Raw genomic sequence first — 11609 nt, 5'->3', positions numbered from 1 at the left:
TAATAATAAATAGGATAAAGTTTTATGATTTATGTCTATGAAATCATGAACACCCTTGCCACTTACCTTAAATGAGAGTTAATTCAAATAGTAATCTTTTGATAAATTATAAAAAATGACCCCTTTTAGCCAAAAGGTCCATTACTTACAATTATGTTTGGTCATAATTGTTAATATTTACAAATAATATAAATTTGTTGAAGTAATTATACAATTTTTAAATAAAATTTAATTAAAATATATTGACAGTATATCAAAATTAAATTAAATTAGATTTTGTGAGAAAAAAAATACTTCCTTTATCTCAAGATAATAATCATCGGTTATTTTACAAGATTAAGAAAAAAGTGATAAATAAATGAAAAAAATAATTTACATCACGATTAATTAATTTCTAGATTTTATAGTTCATTATTAATTAATATATAAGGAATAAAATTAGAAAAAAGTAATTAATATTAAGAGTTTCTATGGTATCTCGAACATTTGGGAGGTTCTGTTATTGTTAGTTTTTAACCAATAAAATTGTCAATTTGTCATATCATTTATCTTCTTGTTAATTAAATAAATTTTTGTTTTTTTTAAATTAGTTCTTGATTAATTAAAATATTTTTTGAAATTTAAAATTACAAATAATTTAAATTAAAAATTTGACAAAAATCAAATATTTGTATTTCCATGGATTCAACGTGAAAGAGATTAGGATTTCAGATTTTTGAGTTTTAAATCTTTGTAATTTTATTTATTTTTAAATATTTTAATTAATCAAGGATTAATTGTAGAAATACATTTATTAATTTTTTTATTTCTAATTTTTTTATTTAATGAAAAGATAAATGATATGAAAATTTTATTGGTTACAATATCGATAGTATCAAAATCCCTCCAATGTTTGAGGTACTATAGAAACTTTCGTTTACGTTATATCACAATTACATTGAAAGAAAAAGTTTTTCTTTCACAGTGATTATAATGAGAACAAAAAAGTACACCAAAATTAAATATTTAAAATACATAAAAGTTATTTACTTGTTTAGTACTAGTATTTTATTAAAGTATAAAAATTGAAGCAAATGAAACGTAGAACGCATTGCACATCAAATTTGCAACCTTCTGAATAAACCTGACATAGTGAACCAAGCAGGGCAAGAACACAAACCCTTACAATCGAAATTTGTGTTGCAGAAAAGCCATGACGGGGGAAGAGACTACCGGGAAGAAGAGGGTGGTGACAGAATCCCTGGGATGGCTAACGGAATCGTCGATAATGCCAAAGAAGCACCGAGCCATAGCGGGCGTTGGCGCATCCTCAATTCTCGAATTGAAGGCCGAACTGTACAAGTCTCAGGAAGATTCCAAAAAGTCTCGCGAATTGGCAGGCCCCGATGCCGAGTACCAACGCGCCAAGAACAAAATCGCCCCCAAAGACAAATTCTCCGTCAAAAACCGCGGCGTCGATGCCCGGGCTCACAAGTATCTTGTCTCGTTCATTCTATGGTTACTTGTTACTTGGGTTAAAATATGTTTTTAGTGCCTGTATTATTTTCGGTAAAAGTTGGTATTAGACTCCGTATTTTAACTTTGATTAATTCGGTCCCTCTTAGAAGAAAACAGTGGGTTTTGTCCCACGGTTTTAACCGTTAGTAAAGTTCAGGAGACCAAATTGATCAAAGTTGAAGTTTGAGGACTAAAACTAGTAAAAGTACCGGGAGTTGGGGACTGAAAACGTATTTTACCCTATTAATTATTACCTTTGGTTTAATCATTATTATAAAGTTGTAGCAATTTTTGGTGTCAGGGACAAGCTTGAGTTGAAGGCGGTGAGTGATGGAACGGCGAGCTATGTGGCGCTCGAGAGGAAGGCTGAGTTGTATGATAAGTTGGTGAAGGGAGATTTGTCTGATGAGGAGGATCAAGAGAAGTATTGTGTGGACTTTTTCCGTAAGGGAATTGAGCACGATGAGTTGCCACCGCTCCTGCAGCCACTGAGCCATAATGTGTTGGTGGAAAATGAAGATGGTGCTGTTAATGATGATGATTCTTTGATGTTTAAATTGAAGACTATTGGGCCTGGGCGAAAGGCTGGAGCTGTTGACAATGCTGATTATAAGCGCAATATTAGGTATCAGATTTATGTTTTTGTGTTATGAGGTTATACCATGTTATGTGATGAAAGGCTATGTTATTAGACTAGATAGTTTGGATGGATTCTGTTAGGGATCGAAAAACAGATAAGAAAAAGTATATGCAAATATGGGAATGATTGTGTTATTTGCTAACAGAAACAGAAAATACAGAGGGAATAATCCCAACTGCGACTGAGCTAGGCTCCTTCCAGAGAGGCTACTTCCCTCTGGCCATAACAGAATACACAACGATCCAAAAGTCCCCTTTTCTCTCTCCCATGCATTCCCTATATAACCTCAATACTCATCTCTCACAATGGCAATTCAGTTACGCCTTGCCACCTCACCTCTTCTCTTCACACCCCAGTTTCTCCTCTCATACACTCTCCAAATCTTGGGCCTAGTCTCTACATCTGGGCCCACATTCCCATCAATACCTACTTCCTCAAGAGGAGACTTGTCCTGAAGTCTCAGCTGAGGGAGTTGACTTCTGATGTTAAATTCCTCTTCCCAAGTCGCTTCTTCCATTCCTTGAACCTTCCAATGAATGAGCACTTGGCCAACCATTTCGCCCCCTTTCTGGATCACCCTCCTTGCCTGCATTGCTTCGGGTTCCACACTAACAGTATCATCACTGGCCAGCTCCGATGGAAGTGTCTCCTCCACATTATTGTCACCCACTGCTTTCTTCAACATCAAAATATGAAAGACCGGGTTTATCTTGGTTGTTGCAGGCAACTGCTGCCTGTATGCAACTGCTCCAACTCGTGCCAACACCTTGTAAGTCCCATAATAGCAGGGAGCTAACTTATGATTAATTCTGGCTCCTAATGTCAGCTGCCCATGAGGTCTAAGCTTCAAGAAAACCCATTCCCCAACCTCAAAATGCCTGTCAGCCCTCTTTCTGTCAGCTTGGTTCTTCATCCTATTCTGCGCTCATCGCAACTGATACTTCAACTGTGAAATTGCTTCATCTCTGTCTTGTAATTCCCTCCTAACCGCTTCCACGTGAACCTCCCCTGGTAAAAACCTACGGAGCATCGGTGGTTTGCGAACATAGACAACTTCAAACGGGGTCATTCCAGTTGACACATGAAAATTGGTATTATACTAATATTCAGCCCAAGATAGCCAAAGGACCCAAATTTTGGGTTGGTCAGCTAGAAAACATCTAAAAAATGTTTCTAATCACCACTTATGTTTGCCCATCCATTTGAGGATGATATGCTGTGTTCATCTTCAGAGCTGTCCCTTGTAGTTTGAACAACTCCTTCCAAAAAGAACTGACAAAAATAAGGTCCGTATCACTCAGTATAGATGCGGGGATACCATGCAGCCTCACCACTTCTCGTGCAAAAATCTCAGCCAACACCCTTGCTGAATATGGGTGTTTAAGAGGGATAAAGTGACTGTATTTAGACTGCCTGTCCACCACCACTAAAATAACTTAATATCCTTTTGACTTTGGGAGTCCTGTGATGAAATCCATGGATATCTCCTCCCAAATCTGTTCAGGTATATTTAATGGTTGTAGCAAACCTCCTGGTGCTGCAGCAAGGTATTTTTGCCTCTGACATGTGTCACAGCCCAACACAAACTGCCGGACAATCCTCTTCATACCAAACCAGAACAGATTGGCTGCCATCCTTCTATAAGTTCTGTAGAATCTGGAATGGCCTCCTTGATGGGTCTTGTGAAACTTCTTTAGCATCTTGGGTATTAATGTCGAGGTTGAAGACAGCACCAATCTCCCTTCATAAAACAACGTACCTCTCCTATGCACTAACCCCGGTTTACTCTCTTTGCCCTGTTTCAAATCTGCAATGATAGACAGCAACTTCTTGTTCCGATGGACCTCCTCCATTGCCTCCTGAACTCCATCCCACTTTGGATAATGAACCAACGCTCGCAATTCAGCTTCCCCATACATCCTGGATAATGCATCTGCCCCTCTATTCTCATTTCCTGGTTTATATTCAATATCAAATCGATATCCCAACAACTTGGCAGCCCAGTTCTGTTGATCCATAGTAGTGACTCGTTGCAATAACAATTGCCTTAGACTCTTCTAGTCTGTTCGAACTGTGAATTTCCTCCCCAACAAATAAGGTCGCCAATGCCACAGCCATCAACTCCTTCTCTTAGGCAGATTTGACCAAATTCCTTTCTCCTAATGCCTTACTAAAATAAGCTATAGGTTGACCATTCTGAATGAGAATGGCACCAATTCCTTGGCCAGACGCATCACTCTCAATAACAAATTCTTGTTGAAAGTTTGGTAGTGGTAAGCTTGTCCTTGGGCCATTCGAACACTGCTTGTGCCTTGTCACTCCATTTAAATCCTTCCTTCTTAGTCAACTCAGTGAGTGGCTTAGCCATTTTTGCCATAATCCTTGATGAAGTTCCTATAATATCCAGTCAACCCGAGGAAGCCTCTTACTCCCTTAACATTCTTAGGTGTGAGCCACTTTTGCACACTTTTCACCTTGTTAGGATCCACGACCACTCCATTTTTTGAGATAATGTGGCCCAAGTATTATGCTTCCCTTTGACCAAACACACGTTTCTTCCTATTCACAATCAACTGGTGGTGCTGTAACACTTGCAACACTTCTTTCAAGTGATTCAAGTGGGCTGTCCAGCTCCTACTATACACAAGGATATCACCAAAAAATACCAGAACTGTCTTCCTCATCATAGATTTGAAAATTTCATTCATCAAGGATTGAAATGTGGAAGGAGCATTCATTAAGCCAAAAGGCATTACCATGTATTCGTAATGATCTTCATGGGTACGGTAAGCTGTTTTGTGGACGTCTCCTTCCCTAACCTGCACTTGGTGATACCCGGATTTAAGATCCTATTTGGAGAAGAATTGAGCTCCGTGTAATTCATCCAATAATTCTTCAATCATTGGAATGGGGAACTTATCGGGGACTGTCACCTTGTTAAGAGCCCGATAATCGACACACAATCTCCATGAATCGTCGTTTCTGACTAAAATGACTGGACTAGAGAAAGCACTTTGACATGGGCGAATTACCCTAGATTGCAGCAATTCATTGACCTGCTACTCAATCTCATTCTTGTGATGGTACGGGTAATGATAAGGTCTCACATTCACCGGACCTTGACTTTTTACCAAATTTATAGCATGCTCCTTGCTTCTTTTAGGCGGCAGCCCATGTGGTTCTATGAATACCTCTCTGAACCCTTCCAGCACTCCCTGCAACTCACATTCTTGGACACTAAACGTTGTTTTGCCTAGATTAGTCTTTCCTTTGTCTTTCAGCATGACCAACTCAGTAGACCAAAGCAGCCAGCTACCCAACTATTGCGTTTTCCCAACAGAGTTTGTAGGGAAGTTTGCGCTCCATGCTTGTTATTCTCTCCCTGAATAGTGACCCATTGGTCCTGAACTTTGAATTGCAGCACTTGCTCACCCCAATCGACCATTATTGTGCCCAAGGGAGCCAACCACGCAATGCCGAGAATCAAATCAACTCCTTCCAAGTCAAATAGAACCGTATCAACCGTGAATTTCAATCCTCCTATCTCCAACTCTACTCCTGGGCAAATCCCCTGCGCTCTTGCCAAATATCCATCTCCAAGTTTGATATTCATAGGTTTAGTAGCCTCAATTTGCCATCCCATATCTTGGACAAGCTTCCTCGAAATAAAATTATGAGTGGCGCCGCTGTCCACCAACAAAAGGATGGGAATTTCATTAGTCGTGGCTCAGACTTTCATCTTTTGGGGTTTCTGACCAGCCTCCACCACAATGCTCCTGAGAAACATCAAATTGCACTCTGCCTCATCCTCCTCCTTGTTGGTTTGTTCTTCAACAACCACCATGTTTGTCTCACCTTTCTCACTTCCTCCTCGTCAAGAAATATGACATGCAATTGACGATCTCAATATTGGTGGTTAGGATGGAATGGACTACCACATTTGTAACACAAGCCCTTCCTCTTACGTTTAGACAATTCCTTATATGAAAGATGGATCTGTGTGTGTGACCCGACCCATACACAATATGAGGACTTGATGGGCCGGTTTGGGTGTTTTGGCCCACTTCATTGCTTCCTCCCACCCCCATCGAGCAGAAACCAGACCAACCTCCTTTTCTCTCCTGTAACTCCATTTCGATTGCTCTGGCCAGGTTCATCATCTGTGATCATGACAATGCACCAAGCATATGCATGCTTCACACTCGGCCCTTGATGCCATCCTTCAACCCATACACAAAATACCCAAAATATTGGTTGCCAGGCAACCGTGGCACCTAAGCAGTAAGATGCTCAAATTCCTTGATGTACTTGTCGACGCTACCTTCTTGCTGAATTGTGGCCAACCGTTCAAAAATGTCCCCCTCGCTGATTCCACCATAGTGTTCCAGGAGCTCCATCTTGAGCTGCTCCCAAGTTAGCAGCATGTGTTTGTTGAGGAGCAATTTGAAGAATGAATCGTGGATCCGTCCATACAGAGTTGAGTCAGATTCACTGTCACATCAGAATGAGTCTCTTGTACCTGAAAATACACTTCAGCATGAACAATCCACCTGACGGGGTCGTCCCCGTCGAACATTGGCAAATCGACCTTCTTCACCGATTGGCGGAATTCATCTACCCCAAGGGGAGTTGATGGCGACTTCGTAGCAGAACCATTGCCGCTGGTCGACCTACTTGTTCTGGACAACATTTCGATCAGCTTCCAATGATTCTCTTCTGCTCGGAGATGCATAGTTTGCAGGGTGGTTTTGAGGGCTGTGACCTTTCCCTCTTGTCATGCACTTGGCAGGTTGGACCAAATTGTTAGGGATCAAAAACAGATAAGGAAAAGTATATGCAAATATGGGAATGATTGTGTTATTTGCTAACAGAAACAGAAACTACAGGGGGAATATCCCCAACTGCCACAGAACTAGGCTCCTTCCAGAGTGGCTACTGCCCTCTGGCCATAACAGAATTCACAACGATCCAAAAGTCCCCTTTTCTCTCTCTCCCACACATTCCCTATATAACCTCAATACTTATCTCTCACCATGGTAATTCAGTGATGCCTTGCCACCTCACCTCTCTTCACACCCCGGTTTCTCCTCTCATACACTCTCCAAATCTTGGGCCTAGTCTCTACATCTGGGCCCACATCCCATCATATTCAATGTGAAGCTTTGAGATGATAGTGGGAATTAGAATTAGGGGTGTGAAAGTGAAACCATAGTTACCAGGTTCCCAATAAGTCACTTGGAGAAGTATTCAGTACATAAGGGATGTACTTAGTCGGTAGGCTATAGGTTTGCCTCACAAGATTTTTTTTCTTCCATTCTTGCATCCATCAAAACTAGAATAAGAAAACTATAGTAATGCTATAAGAAGGGTTTTAAATAGCATGCTATAGCGGCATAGTAGAGCAGCCCCTGTCTGGTATAGGGGTTGCTGTAGTGGAGCTGTTTAGTGTAGTGGCCATAGAAAGACCAAATAGAGGGTTAAATAGCAGCCATAGTGGCACTATATGTTGATTCCAAAAGAGCCCTCTGAACAAATACAATAAGGGCTTTTTTTCTGTGCTATCTTTTGGATTTCAATTTCCAAAATTGAAATCTATATAGTAGTGAAAGTGATAAAGAAGACAACTTGAATTTAGAAGATAATAATTGATGATTGATGATTCTTGTCTTGGAAATTTGTATTTGACTTTTGTTTGTATTTACTTGTACATTTGTACGTTTTGTTTAAGATAGCTATGACTTTATTTTTTTTGTTAATTATGAATTCAATAATTTTGAGTAGTTTTTATAATTTTTGAGAATTTATATGCGGTGTACATTATATAGACTATACAAAAAAGTTCAAAATAGCAGTTATCCTGCTGTCTGCTATCCCACTAGCATTTTTGGGCCGGCTACACATGCCCACTATACGGGATTTAAAACACTAATATGAAGAAATTGAAGAATGAAGGTTTATGGTTACCATTCAAAATCACAATTATCATTTTTGTCATTTGCGTATTGCAAATGGGTGTTCCCTCTAGGCAATAGGCATCCATTTCATGCTCTCTGCCTTCCTCCAGAATCCAGATAGTTCCTCACACTCGTTATCTTCTTCTTACTTTGTCTTTGGTGAATCCAAGCTTCACTGATTATCCATCTCATAGTTATCATTGGTGCCCTACCTTGCATACCTTATCTCCTTTTCTGTACTTGGTTTGTCTTTTTTCATGATTTGAAACCTGAATAGGAGTGAACCAATCTGTAAATGAATGGCAAATTGGTACTCATGAACCAATTTGTTGTTCTGTGGGTAGCCAAAAATTATGTTACTCTCTGAAACAAAAAAATTTTTATGCTGGGTGTTTCTTGTAAAAATTCTATGCAGGCTTATCGATTCAGTTTTTCTCTTGGTGGCAGTTATCACTCATGGTAGTCAATAGCATGCTATAGCGGCACTATAGTAGAGTGGAACATACCTGGACCACTATTGGATTCTGATAACGGAGTGGTTTTCAAAAGTGGTCATTGCAACTGCAATGACCACTTTTCACAAGCTATAGTGGTGCTACCACGATATAGCTTTCAAAAACCCATTTGGCCATTTTAACCTTGGAACAACAACCCCCCCAATCGTCTGTTCTTCATTTAGACTTCCCATATCACATTTTGATTTAATTTCTTATATTCTTTTCTATTAATTTCACCATTTCTTGACTCTATTACTATGTTATATTGATTGTGATTATGTTTCTAAACTGTCTTATTATTTATCATGATTTTCTTTAATTTTGGGTTTTCTTTAGTATTTATATGTAGTATATAATTTAGTTTGTATTATAACATTTTTAGAGTTGGCTGCCATGTGCCTGCTATTTAAGATCGATAACTATGATATTTACTATTCCGGAGTTTTTTTTATTTGCTATTCTGGAGTTTTTTTTTTTCTTGTTTTTCCTGGCTTGGGCTGGGTGAGTTGTTGACTGGCTGGCCGATGGTTCAAGTTTAATTATTTGATTAACTATATTGAAAGATAATGTTATAATATGATATAGTGTTATAATATGTTAAGGTAATAATCTACTTGTAGTTTAAGTATCAATTCTTCCTAGATTGAGCTTGTTGAATAGATAGAGTACAAAGACGACCCATTTGTCTTTTTCAAATAGACAGAGGGGGGACACTAAGGAATAAGGTTGTACACATTTTATTTTGTTTTTGAATATTTTAGGGAGAGGGGGAGGGGGGCTTCTGAGTTCTGATGTTTTAATATTTTCATGATTTTTCTGGGTTAATTATCTCATTAATATTATGAGTCTTTGGCTAATCTAATTCTTTTAATTGATTTTGATTTGTAGGGAAGTTCATGAAGAAGTTAATCGAGCAAGAGAGAAGGCTTCTGAAATTAAACTTCGAAGGCAGGAGCAGGTGGCTGCTCATCGCGAGAAACTTAGACAAGCATATCTTCGAAAGAAGCTGGAGCAACTGAAAGCCACATCTATTGTATCTGGATCTGAAAATAAACAAACATGATCACTGCACCAGTGTTGTGCATAACTTAATGTTGGTGAAACCAAGACTTCATTAAAGAAAGGCACGAGGAGTTAAAAGCTGCCAAGAAAAAAACTGCATCATTATTCTCTAATGCTGTGTTGGGGGAGGAGAGAAATAGAGAGGTTGTGTGGGTCTCACATCTCCTACAATATGCTTCAGTTCAAATATATCTCTTATATTTCTATCCTCTGAACCAAACACAACTGCCTTAAAAGATGAAGGGAAAAAAGATGGAGGAATTCTTTTTCTTTTTGCTGTTGTAAATAATGTAACATGACCATTGTTGATTACATGAAATATTGATTTGAGCTTTGGAAAAAAAGTTGTTGGCATAAAAATATGAACAGGGCATAGAAACAATTACTTGTTGGCTAGTCTTGTGTCTCTCATTGAGGCACTGTATTCCCTTTCTCTTTCCATAGCCTTGAGATTGAGCTATGAGCTACAACGTCCACAGGAAAAAAATAAAATAACATGTTCCCGATATAACATTGGATTGAAGGGTGTCTTCAACCAAACCTAATGATATTGTGTAGTCTATATAGTCGACTTCATTTAGTAGGATAAAATTTCTGTTGTTTATATAACACCAATGCTAAAAATGTAGAGTTCCTAATGCATCAATTCAAAACTGAGATGAACATTTTTAGAAATCTAGCCAGAAACAAAATTAGAACTTGTGGTAATTGCTTTAAATACTTGGCAGCATTATCTCTATGGAGTCGGGTTTTAGGTTTATACATATAAATAATGCGTCACTGTTAGGAGATTTTTTTCACTGTGTGAAGGAATGGAGCATTTCGCACAATCTTACCTATGCATATGTAAAAAGATTTTTTTTGGATTCATGACCAATCAGTCACCAAGACACAAGTTTGAGGTGTATACAAATCATAAATTTTATAAAATTTGTTTAAGAAAGGAATTAAAAGGTGTTGATTGAAATTTCAAAGTGTTGTGATTTTACGCCTTAATACCATTATTGAAAGGAGAAAAAGGTAGCATATGTTCTAAGTAGGAAATCGCTTTGTATCTCGTACATGATAGTGAAGGAATTAATTTCTTATTAAGTAATTTAGAATTTAAATTTTGCTACTCGAACCTGGAGGACATGATATCCCACTAGTATACATAGCATGGTAAAATACTGTATTGCAAGATGAAATAGTTTGCATCTAATAATCGCCAAAATAAGTTAGGAGTTAATAGACTTCACAAATTTTCTTTCCGAAATTGGAGTTTTGTTCAATATTTTGTTTTGTTTCACATAATAATAAGCAGTTTGAGTCACAAGGAAAAAAAAATTCCATTGAACTATATGTTTGGTGTAAATTGGATTATACTTTTATATATATATATATATATATATATTCTTTTTCATCTCTCTTTCTGTGCTCTTTAGGGAAAAGTACATTAACACTATCATCTCTATCCATTACACCTTTTTCCACCGCAGCAGGATGATAGGTATTAATTAGATACATCTCTATCCATTACATGTTAGTGCTTTTATTGGTCTGGTCATGTCAAAAAGTTATTAATTTTTAAAATAATTATCATAAAAATTATATTAATAATAATTTTTGATTGATTGATAATAAAATATTTTTTTTTATATATTATAGATAAAAATTAAACTCAAATAAAACTTATATTAAAAGAATAAATATTAAGGGTCTATTTGGTTAAGTAACTTATTTAAGTAGTCGTTGAATAGTATTTACTTAAGTATAGTTATTTTATAATAAAAGAGAAAATACGGTTAAATTACTTTTATAGTGCAGTTATAATTTATTTTTAACATTATCTGATAGAAATAAGGTAAAGAATAGCTTATAAACACATAGTAAGCTATTTTTAAAATTCAACTTTATCCTTTATTCAACTTTTTGTTTTAAATAACAATTAAATAAAGGATTATTTTAAATATATTTAAA

At 37.3% G+C, this 11609-nt stretch overlaps 1 protein-coding gene across 1 annotated transcript; it reads left to right on the top strand.

The window, feature by feature from the left end:
• Nucleotides 1-1074: 1074 nt before the first annotated feature.
• On the top strand, nucleotides 1075-10158 carry LOC114388595 (uncharacterized protein At4g18257-like). The gene is made up of 3 exons (XM_028349161.1): nucleotides 1075-1473; nucleotides 1799-2122; nucleotides 9477-10158. The coding sequence occupies exons 1-3, from the start codon at nucleotides 1193-1195 to the stop codon at nucleotides 9649-9651; spliced, it is 780 nt and encodes a 259-aa protein (XP_028204962.1). The 5' UTR covers nucleotides 1075-1192; the 3' UTR covers nucleotides 9652-10158.
• The last annotated feature ends 1451 nt before the right edge of the window (nucleotides 10159-11609 follow it).

Source organism: Glycine soja, chromosome 15 (assembly GCF_004193775.1).
Source record: "Glycine soja cultivar W05 chromosome 15, ASM419377v2, whole genome shotgun sequence".
Lineage (NCBI taxonomy): Eukaryota > Viridiplantae > Streptophyta > Magnoliopsida > Fabales > Fabaceae > Glycine > Glycine soja.
This window is presented reverse-complemented; position numbering and strand designations above follow the sequence as displayed.

What these genes read in the sequence shown, in the direction of transcription:
- LOC114388595 (XM_028349161.1), top strand. Translation starts at nt 1,193, where the DNA reads ATGACGGGGGAAGAGACTACCGGGAAGAAGAGGGTGGTGACAGAATCC. An exon ending in GTCGATGCCCGGGCTCACAA is followed by an intron (nt 1,474 to 1,798) that starts GTATCTTGTCTC and finishes TTTTGGTGTCAG; the next exon opens with GGACAAGCTTGAGTTGAAGG. An exon ending in GATTATAAGCGCAATATTAG is followed by an intron (nt 2,123 to 9,476) that starts GTATCAGATTTA and finishes TTTGATTTGTAG; the next exon opens with GGAAGTTCATGAAGAAGTTA.